A 19,353-nucleotide genomic window follows, 5' to 3' on the forward strand; every position below is an offset into this window, starting at 1 on the left:
GTCTATAGTCTCATCTATCTTTGGGTTTTGTGACATCTAGTTTTGGGCACTTGTTGGGTTTTGTTCCTTTTTGGCAGCTGGTACTTGGGTTTTGGGCTCACTCCTCATAAGTCCTATGGTTTTCTAGCTTTTTTCGTTTACGTAGTAGTTATGTAATAGTTCAAACCCCTCCCTATTTAATCTAATCAAAACAAAAGATGGAAGGTTGTCTCCACAAAACTACTTTGGGATTAACTTAAATTATCCTTATGACCATTATACATTGACTTAATGTAAGAAATGTTTCCTTTGTGACTTTATTGTATTCAAAAGGTCATCCTTGTATATTTTCGGGGCATTCAATATGGCCTAGATCTCTTGCATTTAATATCATTACTACTTGTACACTTTATCATGAACATTATAAGGAAAATTGTGTTACACAAGCATCTAGGGCTCATGTTTGAGAATATTGTCCTTAATTTTTTTTCTAGCTATCAAATTAGTATCATTACATGATTTGACATAATCGATTGATTATCATTGCCATGTGCAACCAACCATAGACACAAATATGTTTCTACGGTAGAATAGACTAAAAACAATGAGGTGAAATATAATCAACAATTGAAATCTAGTAGATCCACAAGCATAGTTCAGACTCATGCATTAAATTTGATATGCACTTACAAGATCAACTCTATAACTACAAAAGTAATCCAAATCAATGAACAAAACATTTACGAAATCCAAAAAATCTACCTAAACTTCATATATTTCTATGTTATTATCCTCTAACATCTATCACAATTTCACATTAAATATCATTTATTATCTTAATATTAATTTCTAAATTTATTTATTTATTTACATTAACATATATTCATGTCATTTAATATTTACCCTACATTTAGTAAATGGGACTTTATTAAATATATTTAAGATTACTCTGAAGTAGTTTTGTAAACTTAAAATGTAATTTATTTTCATTTTAGGAATAATAATATATTTTTTTAAAAACAGACCTAAGTGACTGGAGTTTTATAAACGGATACCATGTCCGGATATATCAACGTTACCGTGTGTGAATTTCTACAAATACATAGACTACCCAATTTATTTATTTCTGAATTTTCATGGAGGTTATGCAAAGCATCCGCTCTACAAGTTTTGCTCTTAATTCCAGAAACATCAACACCTACTTGCCTTCTCAAGCAATTCCAAGGCCGAGGATATTTTATGGGTAGGAGATTTCAGTTGGGTTTTCTTCCTCCTGCAATTATATATTCATCTCGAAGTACTTAAATTATTGTTTTGATTTCTCATCCTTAGGTGCAAAGCAGTGTCAACGGTTACCTATAAGAATTTCAATATGACAGTGCCACCACCTGCCCATCCAACTTATGATCTCACAGCTATAATTAGATTAGCTCTAGCTGAAGATGCAGGGTATATAGGTAATTTTATGCCCGTCTTTTTATTTCTCCAACTTCATTTATGCTCAAGAATAATAATTTTCTTGCGACTTCTTTTGGGTGGAAAATAGTAGTGACAAATGATCGCTTCTTTTGTAGACATGCTGAGAATGGTAGGTTTAAGCAATAGAATTTAAGCTTAACTGTATGTTCCATCAAGTTGGGGTACAGTGGAATGCAAGATATCCAAATGTGTACACCGTGAGCAACTTTAAAGATTCATATTATATTTGCAAGAATGTTTATAGAGGAAATTGTGTGTTTTTTAATTGAATTTTCGAAATGCATTCAGCAAGTTTTTCCCTTCCCGATGATGGATTGCTGAGTAATATGAAATGTCAATAAAAAAACACACTTTATTTTTTAGAAACATTCTTGCAAATATTTGTATAGCCAAGTTGCATGGGGATGTTAATAGGGGTCTGAGGGGTTGGAACGTCTCCTCGTGGGACATAGTTGTAACTTCAATTTTGGGTAGGCTTGATTTGCAATTTTGTTATGCTGAGTGCAATCCGAAACGTCAATTCAAAAACCACTCATTTTCTTCTAGAACCATTCTTGCAAATATTTGTATAGCCAAGTAGCATGGGGATATTAATTGGGACTGAGGGATTGGAACATCTCCTCATGGAACATTGTTCTAACTTCAATTTTAGGTAGGTTTGATTTGAAATTTTGTCAGAACCCATATAGACTCAGGTCTTATATTGATTCGTTATTAGATGTCAGTTTAGTATTCCTTTCCATCTACATCAGTTTTAGTTGGGTTGCCAAAAGGCCGGAGCTGTATACATCTAGGTCTGAAATTTGGTTGTCAGTAGCACTCCATTGTTTTTTCCTTGACATCATCCATCTATCTCATGCTTGAGCAAACACTTACATAAACAGTTTAATGTGAAAACGTTTGGAGTAGAACTTTTTATCATTTCATAAACTTGGGTTTACATGGGTATGAATTAGCAACAATTGATGCAGCTTTTTTGATTAAAATTTAGATTGCCTCTTCTATAGCACAGTAGAGGCTTGCCTACTTTTGGCTTAGACACCATGACGAATAGGTACTTATTCTCTCAAATTCACCAATGGCTCACACTTGGTGCTAGCTATGGAGGTACACTACAACTAGAGTTGGATACGGTGCATTATCTAATACTACATGGACATGTCTTTTGAGAATTCTGAACACGGGCTTTTGCTACACAAGGCCTACTGATTTACCACTTTCCTGATGATACTGCTCACAAAAACAAGTGCTTCCCCTATACGGGCATCCGCTATGACCTGGTCACTAGACCACCTGAAAAAAACAGGAGGCATCCAGACCTACAGGTGAAAGAAGATGATAGTAGAACATTGCAGAAGAAAGGGCACTTGGATGAATGAAACAACAAATAGTTGATTAGGGGGGATATTAGCTTGAATGTATGTCTGAACACTAACAAAGAAGTTAAGAACTAATACATGACATGAAAGAAAATTTGAGGAGGCCTGTATATAAAGAATATAGGAAAGAAATAACACAACTATCTCTCATATGCAACCCCACTTATGAACATCATTAGGGCGAGACAGAAAAGAAATCTAATGGGGGGAGAAGCTATTTATAGTTTGAATAAGGATTGATTCAGAAAAGGAAGAGTGAAAAGAGAGTATATGTGTATTCTGTATCACTACAACAGTAAAAACATAGACACGTTTTGTTGTTGAATGTCCACTTACAATGAGAATTGGGGTTCAGATATAAGGAGACCTTAGAAGTGAACTCCATGTTGGAACACTTAAAAGGGGCAAGAATAAAGAACTAGCTATCGTAAGAAACTAAAACATCCTAGACAGCCTCATTTAGTGGTTGAGAAAGCTGTAAAATTTGCAGTCCCATAGACCATTCGGTCTCATGGACATTTTTTAAATCATTTCAGTTTATAGAATTTCACTTGAGCTCATCCCAGTTGACACATCCATGGTGGCATCGATGGAATATCTAACTGATATTTTCAATAACTTTTTAAAATCCTACAACATTTTGATCATGCTGGAGTTTCATCCACAAGGCTTATCTCCTTATTAACAAGTATTATTGATTACAGACAGCCTTTAGCTGGGGGTGTTGTACTTCATCCAATTGAATTCTCAGATGCAAGTAGAGGTTCTTGTCTCCTTGTCAAGCAACCGATTAAACAAGATCAGTGTCTCCTACTTTGTCTATGTAGCTCATATACCTTCTTCATTGAGAATTTTTATACTAAGTTCTTGCTTTAGGCTAAAGGAATGTTTTGAGAGTCAAGACATGTTCTGAATTTTTGCAAAGGAGGTCGATTTCTTAGTTATCCAAAATCCTGCAGTGTAACTCATTGAGACATTGCTATGTTGTTGTTGTTGTGTGGAGTGAAGATACTATTGGTATTATGGGTGGGCAAGCGAGTCCTGTTAAACAATTACTTTGCACAGAGACTCCAAGTTTGGTTCCTGTATATTCATTGCCAAAAAGTAGTTAAGCTCCACATGAAATAAATTTAATAGATTCCTAATTCCTGAAAATTGCCATCTCTTAGCCATAGCCTTAAAATACATTTAATATATAGTTAACTAAATTATATCGTAATATGCTAGTACAGCCCCATATAGAATCATGTCTGATTTTTTTTTTTCGAAAGGAAGTTGGTTTCCTAACCAATATTAGAATTTCAAATCATTGACATCTGACTCCATTCGCAAGTTTCTTGTGCTTTGTTTACATGTATGAAGATGCTATTTGATATTATGGACAGGCAGATGAGTCCAATCTGAACAATATCACATGCTTTTGGAATGGATATAAGGATCCTATTTTGGAAAAACATTGTGTTTAAATGTTGTCGAATCCAGATATACTTCTGAAAATGTTTACCTGTGAAAATCTCAAACTTCAATTCTCACCTACTTCTTGTAGAGACTCCAATTTAGTTCGTTCACATTTATTCTAATTCCATTGTGTTCAATTCCATGTAAATCATATTTAGTCAGCCCCTATTTTTGTTAAAGATACCATCTAATCTTACATTTGTGTCCCATATAGATTGGAATGAATTACATTTTTGTTACAAATCTTGTACACGATCAAATCCAGAAGCTTGCATACAATATGAATTATATGGTAGCACAAATTCATATAAATCTGGATCCAGCATTTTTCTCTGATAGGTAGTGCTTCAATATTTTTGCATCCATTGTGGTTTTCTTTTTCAGTGATGATCTTCTTTTAACCCTTCAAACCCCTCCTTGGAAAGGATAATTATAATAACTCTAGCAGTGATTGCTTAATTTTATATAGAAAAAAAATAATTTAAACCAGAAAATTATGAAGAAAATAAACTTCTCATTCTTTCATGGTACCTTAATTTGTGTATGAAGTTTAAGTACTGCATTCAAGGATGAACTAATCAGTCATAACAGGTCTTTCCCCATTACTTAGGTGGTAAGCTGAATTTACATGAAACAACTTTAATGAGAGATAGTTAATAATTTTGATAACAAAATATAGGTATTCGTTCAGATTCTTGAACAAATTACAGAAACTAAACCACAGTCATCCAAGATCAGTATTCTCTATGTAAAATCTCTTTACAGTCAAAATGGTAATTTCAATCTTTTATTTTGTAGGTATTGAAGGTTCTATATAAGTCTTCTCGCAGAATGAAAATTAGTTTTACATTATGGACTGGTAAAGCCTGAAAAAGCCAAAATGGGCATGTCTAGCATTCAAAGTCAAAAGGTCCATCTCTAAGATTACTACAAAAAATCAAGTGAAGCAGATTGGTCTAATGAAACCACAGGAACAATACAATACTAAACAAAGTCATCGACTGACCAAATAAGCAATAGGGGCCCGGAACAAAGTCCTCCTTAACTGATAGTTGTACACCAGGCTGTAAGAAGGATTTGCAAGTTGCCTGGGAAACTTTTCAAACACCTCTCCTGAATGATAATCTGCATATTATTGACATTTAGGATCTGCTTGTGCTAGATCAACGTGTCTCTGGCCAGTGAGTGCACAATTTGTTGTAGATTTTCCAGTTCGTTTGATTGTTGAAGCCAATTTGCAGAAACCTCTGACTCAGGCATACCTTCCTCCAAACTCTTCCCCAGCAGGATAATGTTGTCATTAGGAAGGATTCTGCTGAGAAGTTCACTCTTTTGTTACTTAATCAGAAACCCTAGAAAAAGGAAAGGAAAGGGGCTTTTATAGTCCATGATGCCAACCATCTGTGTATGGTTCTACAGATGGGCTAGAGCAGTATGGGACTACCTCGTACTCCTTGCGGGAGGTACCTAACTGCACTACAAATGAGGCGTACATACCTTACCCCCTTGTGGGATTGAACTTGTGACCTCTCTTTCAAGAGCACAAATTCTCCACCACTAGAGCTAAGTTTGTGAATGATGTCCTTTGTAATGGAAGCCCTGGTAGTAATTGCCATAGAGTTAGATAAGCCATCCTCACCCAAAATGTCTTTAACAACATGCAGGGTTGCAATGTCATGGATACAAAATGTCTTACATTTCTTTGGGTGGCGGTTTGAAACTGCACCACAGTAAGGTGAGTCCCATGCCAAATACTCACACCTGATGTCTGCAGAGCAGCGAAGACAAAACTCACAACAAACTATTGCGAAGAAGCACCTGCCATTTTTTTTTGCAGCAGAAGCAACAACAGAACAAATGCAGGAAAGAGATGATCTGGAGGCCAAATGTAACAATAATACACAGGAATCTCCAATGGCAATGTGTGATGGGAAACAGAGCACCACATGCATAAAGTCATCCGACAAAAAAGAATGATCTAGGGAATTTGCCACCCTCAAGAAGTAATGATAATTCCTAGTTCTAATAATGAATAGGAGTCGATCTAAAAGAAGGGTTGATTTTTACTTGAAAAGGAAGGGAATCCTGATCTGTTAACTATTATGAATGATCCATTTGATAGTGCATCAATTACAAATACAAAAAAGGTCATCAAGACAAGATTTCTTTAAGCGATGTGAAATTCAAAAAATGAAATGAAAACTAATATCACCACAAAAAGAAGACAAGGATTTACTCTACGGAAATTCTTTTGTGGGAGAAAACTCCAACAAATTGGGAGTAAATTACTCACTTCAATACATGACTCCAATGGCAATACAGGTCTTAAGCATCGTGCACTTTCTACTATCTCAACTCTAACACAATTCTGTCACTAAGATCTTTAGCAACACTCTCTAACACCTCATTGTTCTAGTTACCCGATTCAGGTTACTGCATATTATTGTTTTAAGATACATAATTAAAGAAAATGGAACGCTACAGGCCTTTTTATGTTGCACAACAAAATTTTCAGTTATCAATTATCATTAAGAGTAATTACAAAATTGCCATGGCCAATTGTGAAACCACCACTTTCTTCTGAAGAAACTACTGCATTTCTGGACGAAACTTTCCTGATGCTTATGAAAGGTCTATCTGTTGGAAACTTTCTATTTCATCCAGAATCAGGAAACACTCCTTTTTTCTCAATTTTCTCCTGCCCAAACTTGCTCTAAGATGTCCTATACCATCCTAAACATTCTCTAGCATCTAAGTACCTAACTTGGCCTCAGAACCTCTTCTTCCTTGTTGCCATGAAGTCAAATCAATCTTTTCTTGGACCAAATCTTTCCAATACATATGCTTCTGGTCCCTAAAAGCTATGAAGACTTAAAGTAAGAAGGATGCTCCTCTTGATAGATGACATGGTTGCCATCTCACCTTACTCCACTCCAACTAAGATCTTGGAAACCTTTGTCACCAATTGTTTGATTGGTGATATAATGTCAAAAAGGTTGAACATGAAGGAACTTGATTGACTTTTGTTTACTTCTTCCCCCATTCTTTCCCATTGAGATTTAAGATCCCTGTAGGTAGTTTTTCTCAGACTTTGTAATCTAACAACATAAATATTTGTTCCTCTTGATGAGGTGGTACTTGTTTGGCCTACAATAATAAACAACTTTCTTGTCAAAGATGTATGGATTCCAAACACATCCAAAGGAACAATATTAAACAACGACTTGATCACCAAACTTTGGGTTGACAACAAACATAAATCTACATTGTCTAAGCACAAGAAAATCAACACCTTCTTTGATCTAACCCCAAGCATAAGGCTTGGCGTGTCGGTAAGTTTCTAGTCCAAAATGTCCAACTAAAAATCTTGAGAAATGAGGTTAGATCATGAACAAGAATAAAAAAGTGCATCAATTTTTGTTAAATTTTCACACCATGGTTAACAAATTTTGTACTAAACAAATAATACTAACAACAAAGTAACTAAAATGAAAAAACTCCTATGTTACCTCGAGTTTCCGGGAGGGGGGGATGGGGAAACGGGTTTCCGGGACGTTTTTTTTTTTGCCCGGAATAGGGGACGACTAGCTATATATATTAATGAAATTAAATAGTAGCAAGTAGCAAGTAGCAACATAATAACACATATAAATTAGAGTCTTGATTCTAATTCTAATTATTTGCAGATGATGTTTGATTTCAATTTTCTCAAAAAGATTTTCATTCATTAGCAAAATAAGTTAACTGTTCTCACTCAGATTGAATGATTAAGACTAAGCTATGAACAATTAGATATAAGAACAGAGTGCACATGTTACAAATGAAACACAAACTTTAATAATGGTTGTTGTTCATTGATTGATAGCAATAATTCATGGCATCCATATATGATAGTTACAGTATTAAAATCTCTTCCAGCATACATGGAAATGATTGCAGAGAAATCTGACCTTAATATTGAGCAGATAACAACATACCCAGTGCAGCAAATGGATGAAGAAATTCTCAGATTTATGCATAGGTACTCAGAATGTGAACAGCAAAAACAAGAATCTTATATCTGCTCAAAAAACTCCTTTTTTTTTTTTTAAATTTTTGTATGAGCCGGAAATGGCTAGCCGTCCCTGGGATGGCTTGGGTGTCCCCTGCCGTCCTGGGGACGGTCAACGGTCCTCGAGGAAAATGTTGACCGTCCTTGAGTTTCCAGGATGGTTTCCAAAAATTTTAGAGCATTGGGGACGGCTAGGAAACATTTCTAGCGGTCCCCAAGTCCCCGAAATTGGGACGGTTTCCAAAACAGGTGCCTTGAAGCCGGAAACGCGTTTTCAGGTAACAATGAAAACATTAAACCTAAGTTTGCTAATTCGCAAACAAGCATTGCTGAAAAATGAACAAATACTCACAAGTTTGAACCCTTTTAGCATTGTAATCTGTCTTTTGCAAGACAACACAAAATGGAATAGTGTGTGAGGTAAAACCTCACTTCAAATTAGAAGGGGAAGCTTCTTGAGATCTATCCCGTGAGCCCCTTTCCCCTTGTTTTTTTGGAGTATCAGACTTTCTCTTATCGGCATGCTTTTGGTCAGACCCTTGCATTTTGACACTTAAACACTGAGTTAACCTTTTGGAGTTACAATTTCAGCCATTTGTTTACTTGCATACCTCATGGCATTGGTTGCTTGGCATTCCCAATCCCCTACTCTTGACATTTGCATATATTTATTTTATTAGAGTTGGAGATGTGGGAATATTGTTAATGTGGTACTTTTGAGAATGGTTATTAAGTATTCCCAACTCCTAATCCCTAACATTTCCCACTGGGTTATCGTATCAGTTTCGTGAATTTGAGCCTATCCTTGCATGCCTTGTGGGATGAGTTCCTTGGTATCCTCGACCTCGAACTACTAATGTTTCCTTCACTTATCCTTTGGGAGTTGATGATGGGGAGATACCTTTATTTGTTTGTTTTAGACATGAGGTATGGTGTGCTCTCAATTCCCAATCCCTAACAAGTGGTATGTATTTTGTGGTATTCCCTACTTTGATGTCCCAATTTTCTTCTTCATATATCTTTTCGGAGTTGGTGATGCCAGAATAGTTTGATTTGCTTGTCCCTAGAAAGGGTTATGAGGTATCTTAGACTCTTGAACCTTAAAACTCCACAACTCCTACATTTCGCATTGTTCACTCTCACTATAATGTCCTTGAGAATCACAATTTCAACTAACATAAGAAATAAAGAACATTTAAGAATACAAATTTACCAATTGAAAAGCCTTTTGAAAGAGAAAACCCGGTCCAGGTCTTGCACACAATATTAGCCACTTGGAAATTGACACTAAATCATAAGTCAAGATAACTTCTATTTTTTCTAATCATTAGTATATATCATACAGTCATATAACACTCTCATATTAAGATCTAAGTAAGACGGTAGCCATTCCAATGCGGATTCTCATAATAACCTCTCTAGGAATGTTTTGAACGTTTGCAAACCGCAGTCTCAAGGTCAGTTGCTCTTGTACTAGGAGAGCATGGAATGTGGGCCATCCTTCCATCCCTCTGTTTACCTTGGAGGCAATCCATCCTCCTCTATCAAGCCTAGGAGCACTAATCGGCCTCCTAGCCCACAAGAGCTCCATCTCAAAGTGGCATGCTTGATAAGAGCATGAAGACTACCTGCCTCCACCAAGCTCGGGAGCACATATATGCCTCCCCGCCCATGAGAAGTCCATCTTGGGTTGGCATACTTGATGGCGGGTATGTCGGGTCTTCACCTCTCGTGAACTTGAAAGGTTGACCGGCCTTCCTATTTTGCAATCCGTTTCTCTAAATTCCAAATATATTATTAAATGAATCCCTCATCATATATAATAAATGGAAACATGTAGATTACTTGCAAAGATTGTTAAGTACTACCAACATTACTATAGCATGGACATATAAATATGCCTATTATTCTATCATATTCATATTCATAGATTTATCTTTGCTCTGATTGCCGCTATAATATATAATATAATATTTTCTGCTCTCAGTTCTGATCTTAATTCATTTCTAACTTATCTTCTTGATCATTCGATCTTGATCTTTCATGGATTGTTGTTGAATGATTGATAGTTGTATGAATGACAATTGATTGAATGAATTCCTTTGCTTGTATGATTTGAGGTATTGGTGAGTGATGATTAAGGATTGTTGATTAGATGATTGGTGAGTGATGATGTAATGAATGCTGGTTTGATATATTGGTGAATGATGATTGAAGGAATGCTGATTTGATAGAATGATTTTCTGATTGATTGTTTGCTCGATTTGATAATTGATGATTGCTTTTGTGAATTGATGAATGATGATTGATAAGTGATCCTTGAATGCTTGGAACGATTTCTCCTTTATACTTTATTGGTGAAAGGGTCACCACCTTTCGTAAGATTTGAGTCAGCACTCTTCATTGCTGCCTTTTGAGAATAATAATTGATTTTCCAAATTGATTTCTCTTGGATGTCCTCAAATGAAACCCTCTCCCCCCTTTATATCTTCCAATGCGAGAGATAGTCACACCTCTTCATCATGTCTTCCCATGCAAGGGTCAATACCTTTCCCAATTAGCAACCTTTGAAAAAGTCACAACCTTTCACAATTACCACCCTTTGAAAGAGTACACCCCTTCATAATTTCTGCCCTTTGAAAGAGTCACAACCTTTCACAATTAACACCCTTTGAAAGAGTACAACCCTTCATCATTTCTGCCTACTTCCATATTTTCTTCCCATTCCTTTCTTCTTCAATTAATCCATCCTTAATTCCTATTCTCCATTCTTTCTTCCTTCCTCCATGTATCCCCTTTCAAAAGAACTCTTCTCCCTTTTATATCTCATGTTTGAGGGAGTCACAACTCTTCGTTGCATGCCTCTTGACCTTTCATTAAACTTAATTAACTTTAGATTATATTATATTTTTTATTTATTTATATTCTGATTTATTATTAAATCCTATTTAAAAAATGGGACATAACACTCACCTATCTCCTTACATGATCCGAGTTGCCACTAATGAACAAATTTGATGCTGCAACTACTCTAGGGGTTTTCTTGCCTAAAAATAGTTTATCTCAAGGTGCGAATTCACATGCAACATCAATAAATGGATGAAGACAACCCATGCCATCATTAATGTGGTGATTGAGTTTTAGCTCCCGATGGTCTTCTTGCTTGCTCAAGCCATCAATCTTGTGGATTTTGCGAGATATATAGTTGCCTTACATGCCACATTCATGGCTTGCAATTCTTCCTTGATCCCTAAAGTGATAGGGCAACCAACAAAGCGCTATGTATGCCAATTTGTTTTCTAGAAAAAAGATCATCATATTTGTTAAAATGTGGCGACTGATCAACAAAGTACTGTACACTCAGCACGTATCCTCGACTCATGGCTTGCAATTTTTTTTGCCGTTTTTCGTTGATGAAAATTGACATTGTAATAAAACCCTAAAAAAGCCAACTTTGTTTGTTGCCCTAAAAACACATGTTATAAGCGACTGGGATGCTTAAGGCATTGCAAGGTTGATGTACTGTTTTTGCTGGATAATAAGAAAGATTGGACGACTGTGTATGGTGGACGTAACCCATTCTGGGTGAACCACGTTAAATCTCTGTGTTATCTGTGTCCTGTTTTATTTTTTTATCTTTTGTATTTAAATCTGCATATAATTGTTAGTTCATATTTGCTTCAGATCTACTTGAAATCCTAACAATTGGTATCAGAGTGAGGTTTTCTGTAAATTGGCAGGACTTTCAGATTTGAGTGGGAGCAATGGAGGATTACAAATTCAAGGTCGAAAAGTTTAACGGCCAGAATTATCAGTTATGGAAAATGCAGATGGAGGATTACTTGTATCAAAAGGATTTGTGGCGGCCATTGGAAGGAAAGGCAAAGAAAGCGACCACAATGTCAGATGAAGAGTGGGACATTTTAGATAGAAAGGCACTGGGATCCATTCGATTGTGCCTTGCGCCGTCTGTAGCATTCAATATAACAGAAGCAAAAACGCTTGTAGATTTGATGGCAACATTGGTTAAGTTGTATGAGAAACCCTCGGCTTCGAATAAGGTATTTCTTATGAAGCGTTTGTTTAATTTGAAAATGAGTGAGGGAGGATCTGTAGCGGAGCACTTAAATGAATTTAATATAATTACCAGTCAATTGTCTTTGGCAAAAATTACCTTTGCAGAAGAGGTTAGGGCTCTCTTGATTTTATGTTCTTTGCCAGAAAGCTGGAATAGCTTGGTTATGGCTGTAAGTAACTCTGTCTCTGGTAAAAATATTTTGGTATTTGATGATATTGTTGGTGTTATCCTAAGCGAGGAAATGCGAAGGAAAAGCACAGGTGAGACTCCAACATCATCGGGTAGTGTTTTGAATGTGGAGAACAGAGGAAGATCAAAGGAAAGAGAAAAAGGCTCTGGGAATGAGAAGTCACGAGGGAAGTCAAAGAAAGGACGCTCTCAATCTAGAGGAAAGAAAGATTGCTGGTACTGTGGAAAGCCTGGTCATCTAAAGAAAGACTGTTGGTCTTGGAAAAACAAAGAAGGAGACAAAAATGAAAATGACAGTAAGGAAGCTAATATTGCAAGTAATACTTTACAAGATGCTTTAATCTTATGTTTGGATAATGTTAATGATTTCTGGGTAATAGATTCTGGGGCTTCATTTCATGCTACACCCCATAGAAAATATTTTCTAGATTATGTTCAAGGTGATTTTGGACAGGTATATTTGGGTGATGATGAGCCCTGTCAAATTGTTGGAAAAGGAAAGATAAAGATCAAGTTGCAGAATGGTAATGACTGGTTTCTGCAGGAGGTAAGACATGTTCCTAATTTAAGAAGAAATTTAATTTCTGTAGGGCAACTAGGTAGTGAAGGTTGCATAGTTACCTTCTTAGACAGTATGTGGAAGGTCACTAAAGAATCATTAGTAGTAGCTAAAGGTGCGAAGGTAGGCACATTATATCTGTGTACTGGTAACACTTACTCTACCTTAGCTGCTACAGATAAAGTTACTGCAGGGACAACAACAATAAATGTTGCAAAAACAGATTCAATAATGTGGCACCATAGGCTTGGGCACATGAGTGAGAAAGGGATGAAAACCCTTCACTCCAAAAATCTATTGCCAGGACTAAAGAAGATTGATTTAGAGTTTTGTGAAAACTGTGTTTATGGTAAACAAAAAAGAGTCAGATTTCTCAAGGTTGGGAAAGAGAAGAAGAGTGAGAAGTTAGAGCTTGTACATTCAGATGTATGGGGACCGGCTCAGGTATCATCTCTTGGTGGCTCTTGTTATTATGTTATTTTTATTGATGACTCAACCAGAAAAACATGGGTATATTTCCTAAAACAAAAATCAGATGTTTTTGAAACTTTTAAGAAATGGAAAGCTTTGGTTGAGAATGAGACAAGAAAAAAGTTGAAGTGTCTCAGATCGGATAATGGATGTGAGTATTGCAGCAAAGCATTTGAAGATTACTGCTCTTTAAATGAGATTCGAAAGCAGAAGACAGTTCCAGGAACTCCACAGGAAAATGGTGTGTCAGAGAGAATGAATAGGACAATCATGGAATGCGCGAGGAGCATGAGATCGCATGCTGGATTGCCCTTACATTTTTGGGCAGATGCTGTACATACTGCTGTCTATTTGATAAATAAAGGACCTTCAACCCCTTTGGATGGTGGCATTCCAGAGGAGGCATGGACTAATAAAAAGATAAATTATTCTTTTCTAAAAACTTTTGGTTGCAAAGCTTTTGTCCATGTTGATAAAGAAAACAGAACCAAGCTTGATGCTAAATCTTAGAAATGTACCTTCATTGGATATGGGATAGATGAATATGGCTATCGGTTATGGGATTTTGAAAATAAGAAAATAATTAGAAGTAGAGATGTTATATTCAATGAGAAGGTTATGTATAAAGAACAGATGCAGGAAAAGAAGCATGAACAAGACAAACAAGAATATGTGGTGTTGGATGAGATTCCTGAAAATGAAATGCCACAGGTACTTGATGCTCTGCAACAACAGATTGTCCCACAAACTCTTGCAAGTGTTAGACGTTCTACGAGGACAAGTAGACCCCCTGAAAGATTTTCTCCTTCTTTGTATTCTATTTTATTAACGGATTCTGGTGAACCAGAAGAATATGAAGAAGCAATGCAGGTAGATGCCAAACAATAGTGGGAGCTAGGCATGAAAGAGGAGGTGGACTCCTTGATGAAAAATAAGACTTGGGACTTAGTCCCTTTACCTGCAGAAAAAAGAGCCTTGCCTAACAAATGGGTTTATCGGCTGAAGGAGGAGGAAGGAGGTCAGAAAAGATATAAGGCCAGACTTGTGGTAAAAGGTTTTGCACAAAAAAAGGGTATAGATTATGATGAAATATTTTCTCCAGTTGTAAAAATGACTTCAATTAGAACTATACTTAGTCTTGTGGCTGCAGATGATTTACATTTTGAACAATTAGATGTCAAAACAGCTTTTCTCCATGGAGATTTGGAGGAGGAAATTTACATGTTGCAACCACAGGGATATGAGGTCAAAGGTAAGGAGAACTTGGTGTGCAGGTTGAAGAAAAGTCTGTATGGCCTAAAACAAGCACCCCGACAATGGTATTTAAAATTTGATAGTTTCATGGCTGAACACGGTTATCATAGATGTCATTCTGATCATTGTGTATATTTTAAGAGATTTGATAATGACAGTTATATTATCCTGTTGCTTTATGTTGATGACATGCTTGTTGCTGGGTGTAACATGCAACATATAAATGATCTTAAACAAAAATTAACCAGGTCATTTTCTATGAAGGATTTGGGTGCAGCTAAGCAAATTCTTGGTATGAGAGTTACACGGGACAGGAAAAATAGAACCTTGAATTTGTCCCAAAGTGAGTATATAAAGAAGGTGTTGAAAAGATTTAACATGCAAGATGCAAAAGCAGTTAGTACATCTTTGGCTAGTCATTTCAAATTGACTAAGGAGATGTGCCCAAAGGCACAGGAAGAGGTTAATAAAATGTCTAACATCCCATATTCATCAGTTATTGGCAGTCTGATGTATGCAATGGTATTCACAAGGCCAGATATTGCACATGCAGTGAGAGTTGTGAGTAGGTTTATGAGTAATCCGGGTATGGAACATTGGAATGGTGCGAAATGGATTCTTCGGTATTTGAAAGGAACTACTACGAAGGCATTATGTTTCAAAGGATCTAATGCTGCTCTAAGTGGATTTGTTGACTTTGATCTGGCGGGTGATATTGATTTACGGAGGAGTACTACAAGGTATGTTTTTACTATAGGGGGAACTGCAGTCAGTTGGATTTCTAAGCTGCAAAAGGTTGTTGCACTTTCAACCACTGAAGTTGAGTATGTTGCTGCTACAGAAGCCAGCAAGGAGATGATTTGGTTGCAATGTTTTCTGGAGGAATTGGGTCAGACACAAGAGGATAGCCCATTGTATACTGATAGCCAGAGTGCCATTCATCTTGCGAAGAACTCTGCTTTTCATTCAAGGACAAAGCACATTCAGCTCAGGTACCACTTCATTCAGACTGTTTTGGAGGAGGGTCAGTTACGGCTTGAGAAGATTCACACAAGTGAGAATTCTACCGATATGTTCACGAAGGCAGTTTCACAGGAGAAGCTGATTTCTTCATTAGTTTTTGTTGGTCTTCTTGATTGATAATTGTGGAATTTATATCCAGCGGATGTTGCATGTACAGTGGTGTCGTGTAGTATCAGTCTCCAAGTGGGAGATTGTTCGGTGTGGAGCCTGATCAGTCTCCAAGTGGGAGATTGTTAAAATGTGGCGGCTGATCAGCAAAGTACTGTACGCTCAGCACGTATCCTCGCCGGATAATTTTTTTTGCCGTTTTTCGTTGATGAAAACCGACATTGTAATAAAACCTTAAAAAGGTCGACTTTGTTTGTTGCCCTAAAAACACATGTTATAAGTGGCTGGGATGCTTAAGGCATTGCAAGGTTGATGTACTGTTTTTGTTGGATAATAAGAAAGATTGGATGACTGTGTATGGTGGACGTAACCCATTCTGGGTGAACCACGTTAAATCTCTGTGTTATCTGTGTCCTGTTTTATTTCTTTATCTTTTGTATTTAAATTTGCATATAATTGTTAATTCATATTTGCTTCGGATCTGCTTGAAATCCTAACAATATTCTCTCTTCCACACAACTATAAATCAAAGAAGCTTCTAGGGTTTCAAGCCCTACAAATCTAATTGCCATTAGAGCAACAACTTTTGTAAATCACAAGGTTAATATTTTGAATGTTTCTTGTAACTCAATGTCTCCATGGCTCCATTTGTAGATTTTTAGAGGAATTCTATCTTAAGGCTTCCTCTTGGCACACGTGTGGGTATGAATATGATAGTGATCAGATGAATGAGACAACATTCTAATTGTTAAAAGCTTTCTAATGGTCTTTTCCTTATTACATATGGATTCATGCAGTTTGGAGATGGATTAATAAGTATGTTTAGTTATTTGATATCAATATTTGTGGTGTATGTCTGTGCACAACTCATACTCCTTTGTGCTTTCAATGTGTTTTCTCTCTTGATGTGTTGTGACTCTATAACCCAATAAATAAGGACTAGTCCTAAAAATAATGATCCACCATGCACCTAAAATTGAAAACATCATTCACTAGTAGATTAGGAGTAGGAAGTAGTTTCAGTCTTAATTGAACTGCATTTCAGACCTTTTCTCTGAAAATCAAATTTCGTGTTTTTAAAGTTTTTTGTAACTGCTAAATAAGAGGACATGGAGATAACACCTGCAGTTGATCCACAACAACTGCAAATTGTAACTATGTGCTGAATTTAGTTATTTGCTATTAAAGCTTGAGCATTTAAAGTATAAGATTTGAGCAGAAAACAAAAATCTTATTGGAAATAATATCCCACTTCATGATTTGAAGTTGGATGAGAGCACAACCTTTGATGATAGCACACTGCAAGATCTGGGCCTAGAAGGGTCACAAAAACAAAGTCAGGAAGCACCTGCTATAGATCCGGGATTAGAAGGGTCAACAACAAATTCAGGATATAACTACTATACTGCCCATAAGTTCCCAGCAGGATTTTGGATCGGAAGCGCAAGTAAATAAAGATTTTGACTTCTCTCAGACGTTGTCAATTTCACAATCACCCTCTTTATGCAAGACAGCAAAAAAAACTACGAAACCTAGAGGAAGAAAGCTAAAAATTACTAAGACCAAAGAGGAAATTGAAGCAAGCACACAAACTACACTGAATGGGAAATTCTCATCCACAAAGAGGACGAGGAGAACCTGCTGTTCTCCTTGTCAACAATGAAGATAATTTCTTGGAATGTCAATGCCTCTGACAAAAGATGAAGAATCAATCAACAACTTGATTCTTCACAAGCTGATATTATCTTGCTACAAGAGACCAAAACATCATAGGATACATTTCAAAAAACTATACAGAAATGGACCAATTGGAAGTTAGTTCAGGTTCAGGCAGTAGGAGCATCTGGAGGTCTCATCACTTAATGGAATCCTAAAACAATAAAGGTGCAGGTTCTTAAACAAGACAACAACTGGCAATTGCTAAATATTCAGAACTTTGATTTATCATTTAATTTGATCAATGTATATGGGCCAACTGCTACCCATGAAAATAAAAGGACTTGGATTTCTCTTACTTCTCTTATTCAAAAGTATGCAGATCACAACATCATTCTAGGGGGAGATTTCAATGCAATAACTTCCTCATTAGAGAAGAAAGGTGGAATATGCCCCCCGTCAAAACCATGGAAGATTTTACCTCATTTATAAATGACAATGCTTTAATAGATATTTTGCCTCAGAATGGCCTTTTCACTTGGACAAATAGAAGAGCAAACTTCCTTCAGATCCCAGAAAGATTAGACAAGTTTCTTATATCACAATGTTGGCAAATTCAAGACTTTAATATTCAATTTGAGATTCTACCTTTCATAGGATCTGATCATTTTCCTATTTCATTGAATATCATGAAGATTGTACCATCATCAGCACATAGGCATAGGCCTTCCTTTAAATTTGAGAAAATGTGGTTTCATCACCCACTTTTTCTCCCTCTATTGAGGCAATGGTGGGTGAGTACCCCATATCACAAGTGCACCAAAATGTTTCAATTATACAAAAAGATGCAGTATGTAAAATCTCAATTTAAAATATGGAATAAACAGATTTTCAAGAATATTTTTACCCAAAAGGTAATTGTTGAAAAGGAGCCATTTGAGATTAATGATCACATCATTTGTCATGGCTTGGACTCAACCTCTTTTGAAAAGCAAAAACAATTGCAAGAAGAATGGGAAGAATTGTGCAAAAGGGAAGAAATATATTGGAGGCAAAAATCCTATGAATTATGGCTCAAGGAAGGGGACAAGAACACAATTTTTTCACATGTCAACAAAGTTAAAAAGAGCAGCAGCTACAATCTTCTCCATTAATGACTCTACCTTTGGCAATGTAATCTCAAGTGCAAAGGCCATCCAAGAAGAGGGTGTTCACTTTTTCAAAAATCTATTAGCCCCTCCATCTTCTCCTCCCCCAGATGAATCCCAAGAAGATGAACTACTTGACGCAATTCCCAACATAATTACTCCTCAAGACAATCATTTTCTTATGTCACCTTTCAATATGATGGAAATACAAAGAGTAGTCTTTTCTCTAGCTCCAGATAAAGCTCCTGGTCTAGATGGGTTTACTGCACTCTTTTTTCAAAAATACTGAGATGTTATTTGCTTTGACTGTCAGCCTTAAAAGAATCAAGAAAGAGTGCATCAGTTCTAAAAAATTTTAATGTAACCAATATTGCTATCAAACCCAAGATCAAGGAACCTAAGACCTTTGTAGATTTCAGACCCATTTCATTATGCAATACACTATATAAGATCCTCTCAAAAGCAATTTATTTGAGACTCCAACACCTTATACCAAAAATCATCTCACTGGAACAAGGAGG

The 19,353-nt window shown here is 36.4% G+C and overlaps 1 protein-coding gene across 3 annotated transcripts in view; it reads left to right on the top strand.

The window, feature by feature from the left end:
- Positions 1-1,045: 1,045 nt before the first annotated feature.
- The window catches only part of LOC131029381 (nicotinate-nucleotide pyrophosphorylase [carboxylating], chloroplastic), a 90,902-nt gene continuing 72,594 nt past the window's right edge, over positions 1,046-19,353 (top strand). The window contains exons 1-2 of one of the 3 annotated variants that reach the window (XM_057959846.2): positions 1,046-1,222; positions 1,312-1,436. In XM_057959846.2, coding sequence (XP_057815829.1) covers positions 1,116-1,222; positions 1,312-1,436 — 232 coding nt within the window. In that variant the 5' untranslated portion in view covers positions 1,046-1,115. The remainder of the gene's footprint in view (positions 1,223-1,311; positions 1,437-19,353) is intronic. The other 2 variants (XM_057959845.2, XM_057959847.1) reach the window with 2 other exon arrangements.

The sequence above is a fragment of the Cryptomeria japonica genome, chromosome 3 (assembly GCF_030272615.1).
Source record: "Cryptomeria japonica chromosome 3, Sugi_1.0, whole genome shotgun sequence".
Taxonomy (NCBI): Eukaryota; Viridiplantae; Streptophyta; class Pinopsida; order Cupressales; family Cupressaceae; genus Cryptomeria; species Cryptomeria japonica.